A 23,759-nucleotide genomic window follows, 5' to 3' on the forward strand; every position below is an offset into this window, starting at 1 on the left:
AGTTTTTTAAAATCGGGTGAGTGGACCGTGAGTTAGGGCCTTAGAAGTGAAAAGCTACTAGGGCCCTACGTGTATTTTACATATAACTCGAGTAAATTTCATCCGTTTTTCGTAATTTTTGTTTCATTTGGAAGGTAATCAAAGGCCGAATAGAATGTTGTTGAAAAAAAAATTAAATTTGGGTCCTCGGACTAGGGCCGCTACTAGGGCCCTATGTGTATTTTACATACAACTCGAGTAAATTTCATTCGTTTTTCGTAATTTTTGTGTCATTTGGAAGGTAATCGAACGCCGAATAGAAAGTTGTTGAAAAAAAAAAATGGGTCCTTGGACTAAGGCCGCTACTAGGGCCCTATGTGTATTTTACATATAACTCGAGCAAATTTCATCCGTTTTTCGTAATTTTTGTTTCATTTGGAAGGTAATCAAAGGCCGAATAGAATGTTGTTGAAAAAAAAATTAAATTTGGGTCCTCGGACTAGGGCCGCTACTAGGGCCCTATGTGTATTTTACATACAACTCGAGTAAATTTCATTCGTTTTTCGTAATTTTTGTGTCATTTGGAAGGTAATCGAACGCCGAATAGAAAGTTGTTGAAAAAAAAATTAAATTTGGGTCCTTGGACTAAGGCCACTACTAGGGCCCTATGTGTATTTTACATAGAACTCGAGTAAATTTCATTCGTTTTTCGTAATTTTTGTGTCATTTGGAAGGTAATCGAACGCCGAATAGAAAGTTGTTGAAAAAAAATTAAATTTGGGTCCTTGGACTAAGGCCACTATTAGGGCCCTATGTGTATTTTACATTGAACTCGAGTAAATTTCATTCGTTTTTCGTAATTTTTGTGTCATTTGGAAGGTAATCAAAGGCCGAATAGAATGTTGTTGAAAAAAAATTAAATTTGGGTCCTCGGACTAAGGCCGCTACAAGGGCCCTATGTGTATTTTACATACAACTCGAGTAAATTTCATCCGTTTTTCGTAATTTTTGTTTCATTTGGAAGGTAATCAAAGGCCGAATAGAATGTTGTTGAAAAAAAATTAAATTTGGGTCCTCGGACTAAGGCCGCTACTAGGACCCTATGTGTATTTTACATATAACTCGAGCAAATTTCATACGTTTTTCGTATTTTTCGTTTCATTTGGAAGGTAATCAAAGGCCGAATAGAATGTAGTTGAAAAAAAAAAATTTGGATCCTCGGACTGAGGCCGATACTAGGCCTATGTGTATTTATACTCAATAAATTAAAATTTTAGGGCTATTTGAAAGTTTTGTTTTATTTGAAAGGAACGTCGTACGGGGCTTCGTAATTGCGCTATGCGCAATTTCTAAGATGTACACATTACATAATAATTTTACTTTAACTACTTTAACCGGGGCATAGGCTTACGGTCAAAGTAGGGTGACAGACGCACTAGGGTCACGTACGCAATAGATATACGGGTTTGTACGGGGCTCAGTCGCAGCAAACGCTCCGACTGTTCTGATGGCTCGTTTTTAATTGAGACTATGATCAACAGTATAAAGTCCTACATAGCCCAGTTCTTCGAACTTAGCCTCGGAATTTTAATTCCACGTACTTAAAAAAAGAATCATTCAAATTGGTTGAGAATTACTCAAGCCCTCAACGAAAAACTGTTACCCACATTTAAATTTAACGTTTTCATAGCATTTCATACATTTTCAAACACAGTGAACCTTTTGTTACCCGCATTTTTCGGTATTTTCTGGTGTAAGACCCTAGACTTTCAGTCAAGGGAATTACCGCATGCAAAGGTCCAACTAAATCCTTTTTAAAACAACCGCACATTATACATAACAACACGACACCCTCTTTCTTGAGCGGCAATGCCACGAACAAACGTTCAGGAAAAATCGATAACCCTCTGTCGTCATCAGCCAACCCCTACACATATTTGAAAGCAAATATTTTTAGTACTGAAAGACATAGTCAAAAATGGCAGACACGGAGTTTGAAGAATTTCGCAAAAATTTCGAATCATTTCCATCGCATCTCAAAGCACCATCACCATTTTATTCGTAAGTGAATGTCGAGTGCGTTGTGAATCAGTGTGAATTGAATTGATTTCCCTTCCTCAAGTCTCTGCTGATAAAATTAAAAATAATTTTCTGTTATGAATTGGGGCCAAGTTCTATCTTCATTCGTGACTTTATTTCCAGTACGATGGTGAAACGGTTATTTGAAATGAATTCTGTGATTTTGAATAATGAAAAGTGATTGTTGATGCTAACGAAACATATTGTTCAATATACAGATGGACCAAATGTATTGCTCATCTTACTCTTTTGTCATAAATTTGCGTTCTGGTTATAAAATCAATATCGAAAATGTGAAAACCATAAATTTCGGATATATAATAACTCATGGTATGGGATGGTATGAGTGTATGTGGTGGTGTGCCTTTTTTGCAAGTAGCTTTTTAGAACAAGAAATGAAAATCTGTGAAAATTTCTTCTTCTTTTGTAAACGAAGACTTCATCAAGTATGAATGAAGGTACCGCATCAGTAGCTGTAAATTAAAACAAACAAAAAAACTCAAGAGGACTTGTGATGACAATTGACCGATGTTGATTCATTGATTTGTGGTCAGAAATTAGAGTCACATGATCTGTCACCAAATTGTCTGTGGATGTGGGAAAATAACTATTTAAAGAAAACTCGTAGAATATTCAACAAAACTCTTGTACCAAGTCGAACTGCGGTTTCAATTGCAAGTTACTTCGGTTTTATTGTGAAAAATTGAGTTGAAGTGAGACGAAATGTGGAATAAATTTTTTGGTGACGATTAGTTGAAAGGACGTTGGGTGATGAGTGTGGTAGAGCGTAGTGAGGGTCTACTTAACAATTTTTTTGACAGATTGATAGCTCGTCGTATCGCTTCTCGTATTTAGTTATTTACATGATAAGGACATAACAATATTGGACATAGTTTAATGGACACGAGGGACCTTTCAATTATCCGTTGGTCAATCTATCAGCCCATTTGTTAAAGATGTTTCAAGCGACATAGTTTACCTGCATAGGCTGAAAAAAGCTCAATCCTACATCTGACGAAATCGTTCTAGATGATTGTAGGTTGTTCCCTATCGATTTCTGATTCTAAATTTATGTGGGGCAATGACTGCAACTCAATCGTTCACCCGTGAGCGGGCGTTATGTCACTTTTTTCTTTGATTTTTCATTTGTAAACGAGAAGAGATATCAATCCACTATCAAAAGATAAAATATAGAATGGCATGGTATACCATGTAGAGTGCTGGAATTTCAGGAACTAACATAGTATCAACTCAATAATCCTGAACGCCCGAAGAAAGAAAGAAACCTCAAAAATCCTTCTTACGTTCTGGAGCTGGGAGCATGGTGACCATGAGCAGTGATAGAATTTTAGGAACTGACCTGCTACCACCTCAATAATTCAATAGGTCCAGAAGAGAATCCAAAAAAGCTCCGAAATCCTTCAAAGCGTTAAGTTCTGGTGGCGGGACATTTACACACCGTCATTATCGTCAGGAACGATATTATCGTTTTTTTGGACGATACTATCGTCTAAAAAACGATATTATCGTCTAAAAAACGATACTATCGTCTAAAAAACGATAATATCGCTTTTAGACGATAGTATCGTCCAAAAAAACGATAATATCGTTTTTTGGACTATAGTATCGTCTCAAAATCGATAGTATCGTTTTTTAGACGATACTATCGTCCAAAAAAACGATATTATCGCCCAAAAAATTTTCATCCAGGACGATAATATCGTCTGAATTGAAAAATTCTAAAATATTGTCTGGACGATAGTATCGTCCTGGACGATATTATCGTTTTGTTTTGGGTGGTAATATTGTCCAGGACTCAATTTTACTCATAATTAGTCTGTGTAATTTTTCTATATAAAATTTAAATTTACGGAACCAAATGAACCAATTTTTAATATATATTTGCCGTCTATAAAAAGGTGTTTATCTACAAGATTTTGTGTTTCGTCTTCAACAACCATCCAGAACGATAATATCGCCCAGGACGATATTATCGTCTAAAATTTTTATTTTAAATAAACTAAAAACGATATTATCTCGTCCTGGACGATATTATCATCTCAAATTTAAAAAATAAATTAATTAAAAACGATATTATCGTCCCAAAAATTATCGACCAGGACGATAATATCGTCCAAAATAACGATAAATTTGTTCAGAAACAGAAAATAAATATAATATCGTCCAGCGGATGTTTTCATCCAGGACGATATTATCGTCAAAAAAACGATATTATCGTTTTTTGAACGATAATATCGTTTTTTAGACGATAGTATCATCAAAAAAACGATAGTATCGTCCAAAAAAACGATATTATCGTTTTTTTAAACGATAATATCGTCAAGAAAACGATAATATCGTCCTGAAAATATTTTAAAATTTATAATTTAGACGATATTATCGTCCTGGATGAAATTTTTTTGGACGATAATATCGTTTTTTAGACGATAGTATCGGCTAAAAAACGATACTATCGTTTTTTGGACGATACTATCGTCTAAAAAACGATACTATCGTTCCTGACGATATTGACCGTGTAGTTATGTCGCCTCATCGAGATATCAATCTACTTTCAAAAGATAAATTATAGAATGGCATTGTATTTCAAGAACTAACATAGTATTAACTCAATAAACCTGCACGCCCCGAAGGGAACCTAAGGGAACCTAAGAAAACCTCAAAAATCCTTCTTACGTTCTGGAGCTGGGAGCATGGTGACCATGAGCAGTGATAGAATTTTAGGAACTGACCTATTACCACCTCAATAATTCAATAGGTCCAGAAGAGAATCCAAAAAAAGCTCCGGAATCCTTCAAAAGCGTTAAGTTCTTGAACTGGTAGCATGTTTCCGTGCAATTATTAAACTCAGCTACGCCTAGAGCTACTGAAATTTACAAAAAACACAACTTAATGTCGATGTATTCTTACATGAACAACATTGGAGGTACATGTGGTGACTTCACTGTTACTGACATATCTCCAGAAGGAGAATCAGGAACTTATTTTTTTTTTGAGGAGGGGAGTTGATTTTTTGTCTAAGAAGGTTCAGGACATGTAGCAAAAAAATTGGAAGTGTGTCTGCTTGTGTACTGTACCAGCGTGGGCAACCAATCGTATCACAATCAAATTGAAAATTCAGTCTTCGCGTTTTAAGATTGGTTCAGAAACGGTGGCTCATTATTTTTATACCTCCTCTGACCTTGAACTATATTGGTGGATTCTGTGAGCGTAGTTCTTTCACTTAAATTGAGAAGTTTTTCTCTGATACTCAGTAAGGGTGGCTTGAAAAACTAAGCTTTTTGCGGAAACGAGACGGTAATGATGCAAAAAGTATAGTTTTTCAAGGTACACATGCCATTGGTTGTGGATTTTTAAGTTGGTAAAATCGATCCTATGCAATACACATACACTCTCGCACATCCAACCTAATTTAATCAAATGTCTTCAATCAACAGAATAGTTCCCACATTAGACGATGAAGACTATCCGTCATCGAAAAGTGACTCATCCGATCAGGAGGACCCACCCAATCCGAAAACACAAGTCGGCACCTTGGCGGCAAAAAATCTCACGTTGAACATCAAACTAGGTAGCGTTAAAAGCAGCGATGAGGATGATGAAATGGGCGACGGACTACGAACAACATCGTTGCAGCCAGCAATTTCAACAACCCAATTGGAACGAACAAATTCATTGCCATTCATACCGCAACAAGTGGAGCGAAGGCGAAGAAAGTTACCCGAAATTCCTAAAAACAAGAAATGTAAGAACGAACAACCTTCCCAGCGATGCCCAAATTTTGATTATCCCGTTCCAATTGTAGCTTCCATATTGCAATTGTGCGGTCAAACATCGCTAGCTGAAGAGTTGTCGAATCGCCATCAGACATCATTCAATTCCATTCATCAACGCTCAATTTTGGCGATGAAATGCAGTTACTTGCTGGATGAAGATTCCAGTCCCGATTCGGATCGATTACATAGCCTGGGAGACGTTGACAGCGGTCACAGTACCGCCCACTCACCAAATGATTTCAAAAGCATGTCACCACAGATGGCACACTCACCACAATCACCTTTTCCACCGCCATTCGGCGGCATCCCATTCAGCCAATTAGAGATGCTCGAGGCCACCCATCGAGGATTACACAAATTCATACCGCGACATCATGACGAAATTGATATTGAGATCGGCGATCCGGTCTATGTGCAAAAGGAGGCTGACGATCTGTGGTGTGAGGGAGTGAATTTACGAACTGGTCAACAAGGAATCTTTCCATCAGCCTATGCCGTTGATCTGGACTACAATGACTTTGATCCAACATCACAGAAAGTGAAAAAAGAGCGGTACTTGCTGGGCTATCTGGGATCGGTGGAGACAATGGCACACAAGGGAACTGGTGTGGTGTGTCAAGCTGTGAGAAAAATTGTTGGCGAGTACGGTGAGTCGACACCAAATGGACAATCATGTATACTGGAAATATCGGACCAAGGGCTGCGTATGGTGGATCGGTCGGCGGCTCAGGTTAGTGGAAAATAGTTTAGTTGAAAACTTTCCAGCGCTCCTTCGTCGAGTACATAGGAACGTTTGATACAAAAAAAAATCGACCTACCTGACGTCCTGTCAATCCAGTCCATTTTGCATAATAAACATAGGTCTACTTTACGCGTGTATGTTATACCCATTGGGTGTAAATTGTACATCCCATACGTATCTGAAGCAAAAAATTTGTCGGGTGAGTTATTTCAACTCCAGAAGTCTTAATTTTAATATTAGCGACATGGTTTCTGCCATTGTTCCGATCTGAGAGACATTGCAATGCAACTTCATAACTACTCAAAAGCTTCAAAAAATATTTTCGCCAACACCTCACCAAGCTGCTAGTCATACACTGTTGCATGTAAAAGCTTAGTGAATCATAAGCGAAATGAAAGTAAACTTTCAAGCTACCACAAAGCTGACACTTACCAACAAAATCACGTAAGAGTGTTGTGCGAACGAAGAAGTAAATGCGAAGTAGAACCTTCTGGCTACAATTCTTAGGAAACTGTTGGAACGGTTCGCACATCCCGTAGTGTACCAAAAGAAAATGAGAATTTCTCTCGATCGTACAGACGGTAACTTAACGATTTCGTTTCCATCACCAGAAAACTAAGGACAAAAAGAAGCCTTGCATCGACTACTTCTATTCGCTGAAGAATGTCTCGTTCTGTGCATTTCATCCTCGAGATCATCGGTACATTGGTTTCATCACCAAACATCCAACAATACAGAGGTTTGCGTGCCACGTGTTCAAAGGTCATGATTCCACTCGGCCTGTCGCTGAAGCCGTTGGGTGAGTGTACAACATTGGGCACCAAAATTGTTTTTTGTGATTTTTTTTCTACATAAAATCGGTTTTTCAGGCGCGCGTTTCAGCATTTCTATCAGAAGTTCATTGAGACAGCATATCCGATTGAAGACATTTACATTGAATAAATTATCCGAACGTCGATCTAACGTTTATAATATCCATTTCATTGAACGTTGAACCATTTTTCAAGCATTCAAAGTTTGAGGATTTCAATTATTTTGGTTTCGTATTTTATCATACAGGAATCGGTGGTAGAGTACGTGATGGCTCCGATGATCAATTTTATAGATAAGTTCAGAGTGTATTGGTGCAAAGTAATGAATCGGCGGTGAAGTGAATGAACCGGTCGGAAAGGATTTCCTCGAGTGGCAGATATTCATAGAAAATCCTTTGTCAGTCAAAAGACAATCCTTTGAATAATAGAAAGTCATTTCATCACAAAGCCCTCGAAATCTAAGAGAATCCTCAAAAACCTCTGAAAATCCCAGAAAGTCCTTGGCAATCCGCAGAAAATCCTTGAAATTCCCTTGTCAACGAAATTTATCTCGGATTACCTTATAAAGTAAAATTACTTTCAAAATATCCCAATACACACCTGATCTGGTATGCACTTGACTCGGGCTTTGTCTTCATCATGCGTATCGATTGAACTGTGTTAAAATCTACTATTTTTTCACCAAGTTCGACGCATTTCTTGTATGATAAAAAAGTTCTTTTGTCGATTTTTCATTTGAGTTCCGAAAAAGTGGCAAAGTTGAGTTTTGGAGTGAAGTTGGTTTATCCCAGACGAGGCCGAGTTCATAAAACTCACATCGAAATGGGACTGTCAATTCATAAGCTGAGCTTCACATGCTGAAGGTGTCGAATGTTGTGATTCAACAATGACAAGCGGCCGCTTAGATGCCAAAAATCGTGTAAAGACAGTAGTTGATCTAGCAATCGATCAATTCGTAAATTGTGTATGAGTTAAACTAATAAGAAAATGGGATATGTGTTCAATGTGCATTTAAGTAAATATATCAGGAGAGCTGCGGGAAACGATTGTTGTGCTACGTAATTCGTTTAAATGGACAATTTTTATTTGACGCACGGATAGCTCGTTGTAAAGAACATGACGAGTTCAAAGAAATACGTTAAAATTTGCGGTGCAAAAATGATTGTAAATTTCGTGAAATGTGACATCTGTCAAACTGCACACAATTTAAGGAAATTGGACACGAATATTTTTCTTGCAAAGAAATGTTTTGGTGTATAGTTGGCTCTCATACTCCGGACAGATTCCTCTGGACTGATCTGAGATAAGTAGATCTGATCACTTCAGACTGCATAATTTTCAGATTTCGGTTTAAATTCAGATCAGGTTATGGGCCAAACTGAAAATAATTCAGATTGATCTGATCCGTTGCGAGTCCTAGTTGGCTCAAACTACAGCTAAAAGTACCACAATTTCAACAAGTATAAGAGTTCATTTGAAAGGTTCTGTCAAGACCTATCAAACTGTACGAAATGTCAGTAAATTGAATCGAAATAAACAGACAAATCAATGCTAAAGATGAATACTTTCCAATCACCTGGAAGTGTCTATTCAAAAATTTATTGACATCAAAGACATACTTGATAAAGAAAAACCGTATGAAGCCATTTTAAACGCTACGACACAAAGACTGCATCAAGCTTTGTGCTGTGTAATGGGAAATTTTATTAACATGGAGAAAATTACGTAGCACATCGCTCGTTTCCCGCAGCTCGCAGAAAATTAATTGATAAAAAAAGTAAAAATTTGAAATTAAATTTCTTTTCTTTTTTGAAATGGTGAACGAGAACGGAATCAAAAATTAATAGAAAATGTTGGATTTTGTTTGGATCAATTCTATTAGACAAAGCAGAACGGACGATTGTACAGAATTAGGGAAAAGTGCGATTGAAAATGTTAGTTTGATTAAGCAAAGAATTTAGTGTATTATTTTTGTAAATAATCTGGAATAAGACCAACAATTTAAACAAAAATTTAATCCAAAATAATAAAGAAATGAAAAAATATTGGAAATTATATGACAGTGATAGTTTGAAAGGAGAAGCAATGATTGGTACATGAACAATTGGACGAAAACACGGGGGGACTATTTTCATTAATTCCTTCGCACTACAAACAAAGCATCAGAACACAATTTAAATAACGACCCTACTCGACGCAATTGTCAGAATTTCTCATAAAAATTAAACTTTTAACGTTGATATAATCAATGAAAGTATACTCTATGGGTGGGTATGGTCTAATGTTAAAATTTGTATGGAGCGCAGGGAATAGTGATTTCATATAAACAAACTCACCTCTCAATGACAATCATTGAAAGGTGAGTTCTTTCATTTTAAATCGCTATTTCCTCCGGCTTGTATGGACACCGTTCATTGGACAGACCATAATATCTAGTTTGTACTTTCATTTGGTATATTGCCACTGCGTTCCACGTTGCATACAAAGTGAGGGCTAAATGACAGATAAAAAAACCTGTTCTGGTGCTTGGATTGATGTGCATTGGTTATACAGTATGATCCGGAAAAAAATGAGAAACCCGCCAGATACGTCATTATCAGTCAAAATTATCCGTTTCGGATAAAAATGAAAGTGAAGTGAAACTGAAGAACGGACGACTAAAATAAAAAATAAAAAACTAAATTTAAATGGAGTAAATTGTAAGAGAGAAGCATGAGTAGAAATTAAACGTCTACAAACAAAAATATTTTGTTACCTTCAAATATCTGACTAAAATTAAAATAGCAAAAAGCATTAGTTTTCCTATCTATTCGCCAAACACACAGATATGATATCAGCAAACACATGAGCGCACCACTAGCAAGTCACAAAATTGGGAAGTGCCACGAAGAAATAATTCATTTAACATAAAGATATCAATTCAATACGTCATATTAGTATCTCTCTGGATCGTGGTCAGTCCAGTAAGAAACTGCGAGAGTAACGAATGCTCGATAAACAATGATGCGGTTCTTCCATCGAATTTAATTCCGCACTTCTTCTCAGCACCGCACCTATAATCCCCGCATGGCAAATTGAGTGACAGCGTTCACTTTTAATCGGGAATTGTGTTACGGGCAAGGTAAATATAGTGAGGAGGTTATGCCTAATATAACCGAATCAGATGTGCGGTGGCACGAAAGTTCGATACAAACGCCATCTCATTCCTTCGTTGAAAGCAAAAAATGGAATAGAAAGTCGGATATTTACCTTGGTTACGGGGATCTTTAAGGAATTTTATTAGATACGCTGGAAAACATAAAAAAGAATTCATCTACTATGAAGTTGTCCAATTTAAGAATCCACCTATTATGAAAATGCTGACAATCAATTTCCTTCACACCTTATGATAAAATGTATGAAACTGTCAAATTTTGTGTGTGTCATTGGCACACTGTGTCAATAATCTCCCTCCGCCGAAAAAAGTTTTTCCGAGGAATTTTACTGATCCTAACGTAATTTTTGTGCAAAATAGATTAAAAACAAAATACAAATCAATTCGGTCAATCAAGGTTCAAGTTTAATTTCAAATCTTTACAAGTCCGACACACTGCAATAATTAATCAAATATTCATCCCAGTAAACAGCATTGTAGTCCTGATGGACACTTCATCAAAGGTCCTCCTATAACTTCACACTGTTCTTTGCATTCTGTTAATGGAACGGAAACTCGAGCTAACTTACATAATTCTGTAAATAGTCAATTTTTTCCCTTATACAATCACTTGCTTAGAACCTAATGATGGATACTACCTGCTTGAATTAACTGTACCAATGCAAACACGACAATGTGAACAATAACAATTTTAAACGACATTTTTCTCTGTTCGTCGGTTATCAAGTTATAATTGTTTCGGATATTTTTCACAAATAAATTGTCATTATACGTGTTAACAGTCTATTTATACAAGTTTTTTTTTCCTGTCAACATGCGCCATTAAATTCAGTTCACCTGAACAATAATAGTAACACAATTAATGCAACACTGAAATTGTGGAATGTTATTGTGTTACCAAACTGAAGTGAGTCATTTTATTTTGCTTCCATTATAAATTCAACTTTTTATAGGTTTCTTCCATCGTACGGTAAAAACGCATTTTCACAGGCCGAAAACAACCCACCGTCATCCACATAACCCCCACTTTAACAAATTTGATGGTTAAAACTTCGAAGTGTGGATGACGATTGACATTTTGAACGGCCTTGGAAGAAACGTATCGTTTTGTAACAGGCATGGGCAGGCATGAGCGCCGACGGAGAAACCTCGGCGGCGGCTAGCCGAAAAAAAATTCTCGGCGGCGGCGAAAAAGTCGGCTTGAGCCGGCCTAAAACGGCTCGGCTGGAGGTTCCTTTTAACTTTTTTTTTAAATAAAAACGTTTAGATAAATTCATGGAAAATGAACTAGTAAGCATGAAAATGAAATTGAACGGAAAGCGAAAATGTAGGTAGATTAGGTTGTTCAAAGTGCAAGTGGAACTGGTCTTGTTACAAGCAAGTCTCTAAGTCTAAGGTTCACTAACACGTCAAGTTTCATTGCCTCAAAACTTGAACTAAATGGAAAATCATGCTCCAGTACACTCATTTAACTCATTAAGAAAATGGTTTTCGAGAAGAAATCGAAAGCTCACGAAAATCAAGTAAAAATTGAAAAGAAAAAAAAATCGAGAAAATTCGCAAAGATCGAAAAAGTTTTCTCAAATTTGTGAATTAACTGATTGTGCGCCTTCGGCTCGTTCCGCAAAGGTCATACTTGCCAAAACAACAAACTTAGAAGCGAGGACGTAATATACCATTCTGGAAAATTCATGAAAATTCAAGAAAATTTTCAAAATTTTCTTAATTTTGAAAAAAAAATTCAAATTGTACTTGAGCTGCTTAGGATCAACAGGAATCTCGGTTTTCAAAATTATTTCACCCATTCACCTTTCGAAATCTTTATTTCATTTTCCAGCCGTTTCAAGCCGGCTTGAGCCGTGTTTTTGGCACCGGCTCGGCTGCGGCGCGGCTTGCTCAAAAATGGCCGGCGGCGGCTTGATCGGCGGCTTATTTTCGGCGGCGCTCATGCCTGATTTGTAAGAGCGTTCGATTTATCTTTTATTAAAGGATTACCAGATAATGAGGAGTAAATATTTACGTGGCCAGGCCAGGCGATTGATTTTAGCAATTTCGCGAGCTATAGCCCGAACGAAGTGATGGGTTACAAGCGAAAGTGCCTTAAATCAGTTCACACCGTACTTGCGCTTCAAATTCAAAATGGAACGTGCGAAGGTCTATCTTAAATCGTTCCATTCTCATATAAGTCTGAATTCCCAGTCATCCGTTTTCATTCCACTTTGCCTACGTGTTCATGACAGTTGGCATTTGATACACTGAGCACTGAGAAAAAAGTTGACAGTTCTGTCCCCAGGTAATGTAATTTTTCATATAAAAATCACATTATCTGTGACAGGTAATCCTTTTTTTGTATGAGAAATTACATTACCTGGGGAAAGATTATCTGTCACAGGTAATAATCTGAAAACTTTTTTTGTCAGTGAGGCAAAACGGAATGAAAACGGATCACTGTGATGCCACCTTAAGGAAGCGTTGACATTTATTTTGTATTCATTCGTTCACTTAAAATTAAAATTCGGAGGCCTGAATCGTGTCCAAGGACAGGTATTTAGTCTGAATTCACAGTCATCCATCCGTCTTTATTCCGTTTTGCCTCCGTGTTCGCGACAGTTGTCATTCCATAGAGCATATAGTTTAAAATTACAACTGTCACGTACACCCGGAGATAGAACGGATGACTCTGATGCCACCTTACAGAATGCGACTGCTATTGTTCGTGCCAATCGTGTGGCTTGCTAGTTTTGTGCGTTGGCATAACATAAGAGTTTTAACTCTCTTGCAACAACGATTGAGTTGTTCGTTTCCTTTTCATTTAACCTTTTGTAATACAAAGATGCTCACTTAAAATGTAAAAAGAAAAATCATTAGCAAAAGTGAAAATGTTACGGAAAATATAAAAATTTATTGAAAATAAACAAACAAAAATTAAGGTTAATCGAAACATTGGATTTTTTTGCATTTTTTCCGTCTAGACTTCACCATCTCGCATGGCAGACAATCATCAACCAAAGCAGTGGAAATATAATGTTTAGAAGAAGACTTTTCGTTGCAATTTTGCTTTGCTGCGATCGACAATTTATGCTGCGTTTTCCATTGTTTAACGTTTACTAAATACAAGTATCACAAATGGAATAACTAGCGGCAACGCAACAATTGTCAATATCAGCAAAGCCAAATTATTTTTTCGGCCTCTCTCAATGTCTTATGCTTGATTTCCACTTACAAAAAAACCACTTCGTTTTGCCTCCGTTTAGCTAAACCACGCATCTTTTCTGTTGTGTAAAGTGTAAACGGAGAGAAAACAATGTGTTTTTTTCGTAAGTGGAAATCAAGCATTACGTATGGTTTCCACCCAACAAAAGGTACTCAGTGAGAGACCCATGAGAGCTGTCAAATAAACTAATATAAGCAAAAATTGAAAAAATTCAATTTTGTCTGCCACACGGAATTCATTTTTGGTAAGTGGAAGAAGAAGAAGAAGAAGAAGTGGAAATCAAGCCTTACTTTTGAGAAAATTTGGTTTTAGGTTTGCACAAGTAAAGAAAAATCTTGAAATCAATGAATGGTTAATTTTGAATGTCCACTACGGTAAGCATGCCAAAAATGTTGAATCAAAAGGCGCACTTTAGGGGTGCATTTACGAAAGAAGATTCTCATTTAAAAAAATTAAAATTTTTATTTTTTGCTTCAACAAAGTAAAAAATTAACTCTCCTCCCGGTTATCACTGTCATCATGTACTTCAGAATCCGTTTTGATTGTATGCTTGTGGTACACGCGCCTCGGCTTCGACTTCGGTTGCTGTTCTGCATCATCGCTTTCGTTTGTCGATTTAACATTTTCTTCGACTGTATGTTCTGCGGGTTCTACGGCTTCTTCTCTTTCTTCTGTTTCTTCTTCACCATGTTTACTACTGAAATCAAAGCCACTTGTTAACGATCGACCTGTGAGCAACAGTATTTACCATATCTTACGAATGAATTTGAGGCGAAGCATTCGAATTCTTAATGATTTGATCAACTGGAACTGGATGTACAAAGGTTGGCGGTTTGTTTTCCTGATAATCCGGTTGCGATAATGCAGGCGTTCTCTTGTTATCGTTTGTGGGCAATGACACCGAATCATCTTCACGTTTGTCCCGCTTTTCCGTTGGGAGTGTTTTAACCGAAACGATTTCGTGATCATGTGACAGTGGTTTGTCCGTTACAATGAAACCGACATCAGCGACTGTTGAATCGATTTCAATCGGTTTGTCTGTTGGTGCTGCTTGAGTGCAGACTATAAGAGCGCAAAGAGCCACCTGGGAAATATCAAACAAATAATAATTGGATCACCCATGTGGGTAGGCTGGTAGTATGTTTATTCAGCGAATCCGAATGCCTTTTGTGGTTTTATTTTGAAAATTTTGTGGATTGATAAATTAGAAGGTTAAAAATAGATGTTATTTGCACCCGGGTCAGGCTAGCTTGTGCAAGGAAGTCGAATCATTTTGAGACCAGTTTGTGCAAGGAAAAATGATTTGTTACCCAGCTCTGGATGCAAACGATGTTGCATAGACTGTTTGGACCTGGGTGCAAAAGAGTACATTACTGTTTCACTGGGACATTTTTTATTGAGGCGTTTGGGAAGTTTGTATTTTTGTTTACACGGTAATGAGCCATTTTCTGGCCGTAAGACAACAAAAGACAAAAGTTTACTCTCAGGGAAAAATCAACCGATTTTCGTGATTCTCTTTTTGGTTGTGTAAGGAATTGATGGGAGTATAAGACTGGCGCCATGACGTGAGGGGTATCGGACTTCTTTGTGCTCTATCTTATACTCCCATCTACTCCTTACACAACCGAAAAGAGAATCACGAAAATCGGTTGATTTTTCCCTGAGAATTCACTCACGCCATTTTTTTCGGATTTTTGTAACACTGTTCGTTCGTAGCCATTTGAACGCACCAATGAGCACTCGTCAGACTTGATCCACATAAATTACACATGCGCTCAAAACACCGGTAACAAGACAACAATACTTACAAATTTGAACATTTTTTTTTATTCTTTTTTCGCGTGTTTAACCAGATTCGATAGAGAAATGATTACTAAATTTCGGGTCGCAGATGCAGATTTATTTATACCAATTTTACTTTTAAATTTGCAATACCCACTGATTGCTCTGGAAATTATCACCTTTCATAATGTCGACGTAAAAATTTGGTTGTTTGTGTTATAAGTAGACGCTAATTGCCATGGTCAGGTCATATATTATGCATCTCTACCAACAATGTGAATTTTTAAATTACAAATCGATCTTTTACTATAATATCGTTGTGCCTTTGTGTAGCTTGGGTAATTCTTTCGCTTTTTTACGCAGAGACCGTTTAGTATTTCGGTTTTTGATTATTTAATTTCTGTTGAACTAAGGAATTATCAACGACTCTTTCTGATGAAAAATGGATAATGAGTCAGCCGATGGGTTTTTTTTTGGCGTGAAATTGTTTATTTGCTCGCGACTTTACGATACACGAGCCGGTTCAAGATGTTGGACTACTTAAAGAAGCTGGAGATTTCCCAAAAACGAAGATCTTGGATTCACAAATTTACATGCCCCTGCAACTGCTTTGTTAGCTTCGTTTTTCTCAAGTCATTTATCGTTGAATAACCAATTTTCCGAAACATATTTTCATTAAGGTGTCATTTTTAGCGGCAACAACACTGCCTGTCAAGTTCACTCATAGTAACATAATAAAGTTCGGATCGGCTCACTTCAAAGCGAAAATTACGTTATATTCCTTTAACGGGCGCAGTGACTAGGACAAATAAGTAGTGAGTGAGCACAGTTAAATTTAACAGTTCGTGGCCCAAGCGTAATTATACGTAGAGAGGAAATTTCGAACAAAATTACGTAAAATAGTCGGGACCAAATAAATACGAAATGATTGCTAGTTGCCCTCTGGGTTTGCCCTCTTCATTAAGTGGGCAAATTGCACTATCAAAAGCGTGAAATCGTACGAAATGTGTATCTTGTACAAATTGATGTTGGGGACAAATCCATCGTACGAATACCACCCTAGTTATAATTTTTCTAAGTTCCTCTGGCTCAAAAAGCACGAAACTCACTAAAATACGTTCACTCACAGTTTTCAAAATATCAATGAAAACTGTTATCGCTTTCCATTGTAGCGCATGGTAGCGCAAATGGCGATACAAGTAAACGCAGTGTAGTGCGTTTCGTGCTTATTCGCTTAGGTGTTAGCTGGCAAAGGTCACGATACGTCAAAAATATATGGAAAAGTGACAAAGAGAGAGAGAGAGAGATCGTTTTTCATAGAAAATAGACGCTAATGGACTACCGGCAATCATAGTGCAGTTGATAAGGACCAAATTTATGAAAACGTTTACAGTCGTGTAAAAGCTGGGCTTTCCTTCTAAAATCTAATTTTTCTCATTAGGGAACCCACTGACAATTTGACCTACTTTACAATGAGAAAAACTAACTTTTAGAAGCCCAGCCTTTATGCGAGTGTAAACGTTTTCATGAAAGTGGTAATTATCAACTTTTCTAGTAATAGTGATACAAAAATGAGTTCCGTCTTCTAAGATTTTACAAAGCTCTCCCGGTTTCCAAGGAAGCATGGTATTTGGTACATTTATTGTGTTATATGCGTTCGAAAGGGCTCATCAAACCTTGCCACTACAGCTTCTTACTCACTTCCCAGATCGCATCGTCTTGCTGGTATCACCCTTTGAAAATTGTGATTTTTTGACTTTCCAAAGCCACTGCTCTGCAACCGGGTGGACTAGAGTAACTATTTTTATACGAACGATCTTGCAGTCAGTCACTCTACTAATCACAGTATAAATTGGGACGCTAGGCGACTCGACGGATCATGGGTGGTCATGAGGAGTCATTGCATCCCGACCTCAAAAATCTCCCAGCGGTTCGAGCTAATTTTTAAATAAATGAATTACTTACTCACCCCTCGTCAATATTACAAAAGAAATTTTTTTGTTATCCGACACTTCTATTTAAAGTTGGTTAAGGCGCACCGTGGTTCATTTATTTTGCAAAATATACGGTTAAACAAACGACGTACGCGATAATCTTCTATCAACCAGTATGCGATAATTTAAACAAAAGAAGTAGTAGATTGAATCTTAACGTTGCGATGCATACATAAACATCCGGTAGATCGAATCTTATTCTACTCGAAATTACACCATGGACACCATCGACTGAGTTTTCATACAAACCACCGAATGACAGCAAAGATAAAAAGCTTAACTCGTATAAAAATGGTTTTAATATTCGATAAAGTTCAGTTAATCATCTCAGACACATTAGAAAGCATTCATTGTAGTAGACTAACAAACATCCTCAGTATGTTGCTCATGATTGTAGAACGTATTAATTTCTCATTAGTCGTATAAATTTATCCGTCAGAGAGAGAGAGAGAGAGAGAGAGCTTTTTTCTCCTTTGTTTCAATCTGTCAGTTTTTCTATTTTGCGATTTAGTATGGAAATGAAAACTAAAATTGAGATATCATTGCTGCTTTCAGTGGTTTTTCATATTTTTTTGGACCAAAATGTTTTAAAGTGTGTTTGGAATCGATTGACTTTAACAAAATAATAAAATAGAAAAAATATTTTCACACAATCTGTTAATGCCAATCGGTTCCAAACACATTTTAAAACATTTTGGCCCAAAAAAATATGAAAAACCACTTAAAACAGCAGAGATATCTCAATTTTAGTTTTCATTTCCATACTAAATCGCAAAATAGAAAAACTGACAGATCGTAACAAAGGAGAAAAAAGCTCTCTCTGACGTATAAATTCAAAAAATAAAATACAATCCACGCCATTAGTCGTATAAATGGCGTGGATTGTATTTTATGTTTGAAAACTGAAACTGAAATGTAGCAGATTTAGCAGATGTAGCAAACTTCACCAATTTATACATTATCTTTTTCCATATGCCTTTTTCTTTGCAACTTTTAATAGTAACTTAGCTTGAAGGTGTAAGCGTCATACCCACAGATATCAGTTCTTTTGTAAGTTAATAAAGGGTTGCGTCACAATTCCATTGTAAATAGTTTTTGGGTGACTAGCTTTCGACTACTACGTTACCGAAGGTTACCTAATAATCTCGTATATCAAATGGAACCTCCAGTATTTACTTTCGAAAAATTTGAATGAAATCATTTCAGTATTACTACGATATTCAATATACTCTTCCACCAATTGTACGATCATTAAGTGGAATTTCTTGTTGTTGTGACAGCTGTTTTCCCATAAAAGGCCATTCATAAATTACGTTCATGCCGAAAATTTGGGTTTTTCTCGTGATTCTTCAATTGTAATGTGTAGAGGAAATGTCGCTACGCTGACCCTACGCCATCTGTTATCATTTATCTGCAAATACATAACGTACGCTTTCGTTGGACCTCCTTCCCCTTAAAAGCGTAAATACTTCGTGAAAAACCCCAAACAAGAACAAAATATTGAGTTGTAACTTTACGCACATGTCGTATGCTAATAATGGTATACACGTCGTCGACTTGATAATTTGAATGGTAACACAGACACAGTTGGTTCTTTTACGTGTACTAGACAAAAATAAGCTCTACGCACAATTCAAATATTCTCAAAATTTACTAAAATGTTGTCACTGAGACCCAGTGGGCTGATTAATTTGGTGCAAGTGTTTCTCCCGTTGTAAACGATGAATATTGCTTAACTGTTAATTAATTAATTGATCGTTGAATGACACAGAGTGACTGAAAGATGGGAGAATTGCAGCCAAGTCCCGCCTTAGTTCGTAGGGAATCTAATGACATCAAATCAGAGTTGAAAAACAAGTACACATGGCAACAAGTGGCAGAGAAAAATAGTGCAAAGGAAGCGTGGATTATCGTACGTGACAAGGTTTACGATGTTACAGGTAACATTATGTTGATAGCCTTAACGTCTTATTCGGAGTACGAAAGTCTCTTTCGCTCTCTTACAGGGTAATATAGGCTATGTGCCTTGCATTGAAACAGGGTGTGGAAAACCTCATTTTCTTCCATGTGTGAAAAGAGGATTTTCTATACCCCGCCCGTTTCAATACAGGTCTAATAGCATGCTTTGTCTTGTACGAGACTGAAAGGAAGATTTGCATACTCGGCCGAGTACTCGGCATAGTGAGAAGTAGACTGTCTAGAAACCCATTCAATGGAAATGGATTAAGGGCTGTCCCAATTTGCTTATAGAATGGCTGTGGAAACATCCTGGTGGGAAGGAAATGCTTTTACTACACGCCGGACGAGAATGTACACATACGTTTGATTCATATCATCAGTTCAGCGACAAATCTGCCAACATTCTACGAAAATACGAAATCGGATGCTTGGTCGGTGATAGCGAGTTTCCAACATACCTACCGGATACCGGTTTTTACAAAGAGTGTCAACGGCGAGTGGTCGCATATTTTGCAAAAAATCATCTGAATCCGAAGCAAAATATGCCAGCAATGGCCCGAACGCTGACAATATTTCCGGTTGGCTTACTGTCTTATTTGCTCATGACGGGATGCTTTACGTCGAACGTCCTTGTCATGCTAATCTCATCGATATTGCATGGATGTTGTGTGGCAATTCCATTGATGCATTTGGTGCATGTACGGTTCGTAGAACCTGCTTCTTGTCTTCGGTCGTAATTTCAGTTTCGCTTCAGGATTCGTCTCATGGAGCAATTACCGGGAACCACAAAATTTGGGAATTTATAGGAAGGTTAGCTATGGATTGGTAAGTCAAATGATTGTTTTCGTATTGTGACTGAAGGAAAGTATGGAACGCTTAGATAAAGAGGATCATCAGTAGATAGCAGTGGTGGCGGGACATTTCTAAACTGTCAAAAAGCGATAATATCCAATGAAAGTGTAAAACAGGTATGGCTATTGTCCGCCCGGAGGACATAAAAATTTGATTTTCGTACTTAAACGCACTCATTTTCATATTATTTTGACATAAAATGTGAGTGCGTTTCAGACGAATTCGCCGATCGACCATACCTGTTCTAGACTTTCATTGATAATATCATGTCCGAAGCGTTAGCGGAGGACTTGACGCAGTCTAACTTCCAAAAAAAGAACGAAGAAAATTTTTTTGAGACGCGGCAACTACATATAGGCGAGAATTTAAGTTTCTTTCCTTTGGCCTGTATCACCACAAATCCTATTCTATCTTATTCGCGCTCTAAATACGAGCTAAACGAGCTATCACTCGACTATGTAGCTTACCGGAGATACATCGTTTTGAAATTGGTCACTTTTCATTCAAACTACACCAAATTGACTTTTCCCAAACAATCAAAATCTTTCAACTTACTCTACTCTGTATGTTTCTATCTATCTGTCTATCTATCTATCGACGGACGATCTCGGAAACTAGTCAGCCAATCTCCATGAAATTTTGCAAGAACCTCAGGGTGGGCATAAAAATGAAAATGTGATACGCCATTACCCCAGGAAAAACCAGAATTTTGTTTTATTGGCCTCGAAGTGGTTTCTGAGTGTGGTTTTCGAGGGTCGGGAACGCGTTTTCGGCTGTAGCTTAGCTGTATTGAAACCTACAGAGGCCATCAAATGAAAGGTATTCGTAACACGATTCGAACAAAAAAATAATTAAAAAAATCGGGGCAGATTCGTTTGAGCTAGAGTGGTTAGAGTGACCAAATTTTGAGCTACTCGAGCGTAGGATGAAAGGAATAATATTTTTTTGGGTTATGAAGGATAGAGAGTTACTTTCTTCGGCAAAGTCTCAGAGTTTTACGAGTAGAACAGAGGGGCATATGTGAAAAATGTCGAAAGTTGGAAATTGGGGTTTTGGAGATACTTCTTGAATGGTGGCAGATAGAGAGTTACTTTCTTTGTCAAATTTTCTATTTTCGTCAAATTTTCGATTTTCGTTAAATTTTCGAATTTCGTCAAATTTTCGAATTTCGTCAAATTTTCGAATTTCGTCAAATTTTCGATTTTCATTAAATTTTCGATTTTCGTTAAATTTTCGATTTTCGTCAAATTTTCGATTTTCGTTAAATTTTCGATTTTCGTCAAATTTTCGATTTTCGTCAAATTTTCGAATTTCGTCAAATTTTCGATTTTCGTCAAATTTTCGAATTTCGTTAAATTTCGTCAAATTTTCGATTTTCGTCAAATTTTCAAATTTTGTCAAATTTCCGAATTTCTGTTATAAACTGTTATAAAAAGCAGTGTTCTAAAACTTCTAAAACGACTGATATCCCAACAAAAATCTCTTCGAGAAAAGTGTGACGCAGTCTTTGAAGTACAATTTCTAAAATGAATGATATCGCTAGAGTTGACACTTTCAGCTTCGTTACGCAAAAATTAAATTTTACACCCAATTAGTTCAAACAAGCTGGCTTAGTTTTTCTCATCATCTGCCAAATAATTTTGACCAAAAAAAAAATTGAAATTTGAAATTACTAAAGGTTATTCCTCTTAGGCTTAACGGATTGAGTTTCACCTCATGGAACAATCAACACATCGTGGGACATCACATTTTCACGAACGTAGCTGGAGTTGATCCGGATCTGCCCGTAAACTTCAAAAGCGATATTCGTCGGATAGTTGAACGTCAGATTCTGCAGCCAATCTATGCTTGGCAACACCTCTACTTACCTCCACTCTATGGACTTTTGTCACTCAAATTTCGAATCCAGGACTTTACTCACACTTTCTTCAGGTTAGTTTCAACTAACCAACAAAATTAAATGGAACGTTGGTGGCGTCGGTGGTCACTTCTTCTTTTTCATATTGCAGCCGAACAAATGGTGCCGTCCGTGTCAATCCAATCAGTTTGAAAGATTGGATGTTGCTAGGTTCGTCTAAATTATTTTGGATATTTCATCGTATCTGGATTCCGCTGTATGTCCTGAACGCTCCGTACTTTTGGCTGACATTCTTTCTGTCTGAGTTCGTCACGGGACTGTACTTGGCATTCAATTTTCAGGTAAATAGTTGACGATCGCCAATAATGTTTGAGGACTTGCGCTCGTCGACCACGTCTACATTCATGAATTTTTTTTCGTTTGGCTGCATTAACAGGTCAGTCACATTTCACTAACGTGTCAATATCAGTGTCACGACAGAGACTACTGCAACATACCGGAGGAGTGGGCGATATCTCAAATAAAGTCTTCTGTTGATTATGCGCACGGATCATCGCTCGTAGCATTTTTGTCAGGCGGACTAAACTACCAAGCCACGCATCACCTCTTTCCGTCGATTAGTCAAGTAAATCGGTTGTAAACGAGATGATCGTATCGGTAATTTTGCTTAACTGTTTCCAGTATTACTTACCGGAAATCGCACCAATCGTCCGTGACGTTTGTAGAGCATATCAAATTGACTACGTGGTACTGCCGACATTTTTCGACGCACTCAAAGCTCATTTGCTGTACTTGAAAGTGATGGGAAAGAATGGTAAACGAGTGGATGTACACATGGGATAATTACAACGAAAATCAATTTAGTTTTGAATATTCGCTTGATGAAACCTTGGCTATTCGCATCCTGTTCAAATAGTCATCTTAAAAATAAATTCTTTTGGCGCATGGCCGAGAAAAGACTATCTATTTGCACATTGTAAACTATGAAGATCGATTCTAACAATCATTATAACGACACTGGGAAATCATTCAAATCATCGTTTCTTCTCAAAGTCGTCTAGAGATATAATCCTTTCCATAAGGAGGAAGACTGTCTCGGACAATTTTATCACTCCAGAAAATTAGGCGTCGATTTGTTCTGGGGAACATTTTGCGAGTTGTCACTTAAAAATAGTTGGGATATTCGCACAATTGTGCTAACAGCATTTATAGAGTGTTCCATTTCGGAGATGGTTCAAGTTTGTCCCACGGCATCTTCATATAAAAATACCGAAAGTGAACACGTAACTCATTTTTTGTATGATGTCCATGATGTCCCAAGGCATAAAAGTGAACTATATCCGAAATGGAACGCCCCATTGTTAATGGGTCTTTATTCCCTTGACTAAGAGTTGCGGGAATCGCAAGGGGAATCGTTATTAATTTTCGCAATTGAAATTGACAATATGAATAAACTCGATAGTATGGACGTGTTAGGTCTGCCTTTTAAAAGACGACAAGTCCAAAAGAATTAAATGTTTTGCTCTTTTTCGGAATTATT

At 37.2% G+C, this 23,759-nt stretch overlaps 3 protein-coding genes and 1 long non-coding RNA gene across 5 annotated transcripts; 2 read left to right on the forward strand and 2 right to left on the reverse strand.

Moving 5' to 3' along the window:
• The first annotated feature begins 1,901 nt into the window (after positions 1-1,901).
• Positions 1,902-9,394, forward strand: LOC119083683 (JNK-interacting protein 1). The gene is made up of 5 exons (XM_037193468.1): positions 1,902-2,040; positions 5,514-5,821; positions 5,882-6,582; positions 7,206-7,393; positions 7,464-9,394. The coding sequence occupies exons 1-5, from the start codon at positions 1,958-1,960 to the stop codon at positions 7,534-7,536; spliced, it is 1,353 nt and encodes a 450-aa protein (XP_037049363.1). The 5' UTR covers positions 1,902-1,957; the 3' UTR covers positions 7,537-9,394.
• A 1,547-nt stretch (positions 9,395-10,941) lies between these two features.
• Positions 10,942-11,320, reverse strand: LOC119083736. Its single transcript, XR_005088915.1, has 2 exons — positions 11,199-11,320; positions 10,942-11,135 (listed from the first exon to the last, which is right to left on the reverse strand). It is a non-coding gene; the product is annotated as an uncharacterized LOC119083736 (long non-coding RNA).
• Positions 11,321-14,220: 2,900 nt separating this feature from the next.
• Positions 14,221-15,704, reverse strand: LOC119083727. 2 transcript variants are annotated; one of them, XM_037193526.1, is made up of 3 exons: positions 15,583-15,704; positions 14,533-14,858; positions 14,221-14,468 (listed from the first exon to the last, which is right to left on the reverse strand). In XM_037193526.1, the coding sequence occupies exons 1-3, from the start codon at positions 15,592-15,594 to the stop codon at positions 14,264-14,266; spliced, it is 543 nt and encodes a 180-aa protein (XP_037049421.1). In that variant the 5' UTR covers positions 15,595-15,704; the 3' UTR covers positions 14,221-14,263. The 2 variants fall into 2 exon arrangements, with proteins under 2 accessions (XP_037049421.1, XP_037049420.1); XM_037193525.1 differs by having other exon boundaries at positions 14,221-14,471.
• A 487-nt stretch (positions 15,705-16,191) lies between these two features.
• LOC119083679 (delta(5) fatty acid desaturase A-like) lies at positions 16,192-23,230 on the forward strand. The gene is made up of 8 exons (XM_037193463.1): positions 16,192-16,371; positions 19,322-19,490; positions 19,801-20,207; positions 20,264-20,334; positions 22,054-22,293; positions 22,371-22,560; positions 22,656-22,844; positions 22,901-23,230. Exons 2-8 carry the CDS (start codon positions 19,334-19,336, stop codon positions 23,060-23,062), a joined length of 1,416 nt encoding a protein of 471 aa, XP_037049358.1. The 5' UTR covers positions 16,192-16,371; positions 19,322-19,333; the 3' UTR covers positions 23,063-23,230.
• The last annotated feature ends 529 nt before the right edge of the window (positions 23,231-23,759 follow it).

Source organism: Bradysia coprophila, unplaced genomic scaffold, assembly GCF_014529535.1.
Source record: "Bradysia coprophila strain Holo2 unplaced genomic scaffold, BU_Bcop_v1 contig_70, whole genome shotgun sequence".
Classification (NCBI taxonomy): domain Eukaryota; kingdom Metazoa; phylum Arthropoda; class Insecta; order Diptera; family Sciaridae; genus Bradysia; species Bradysia coprophila.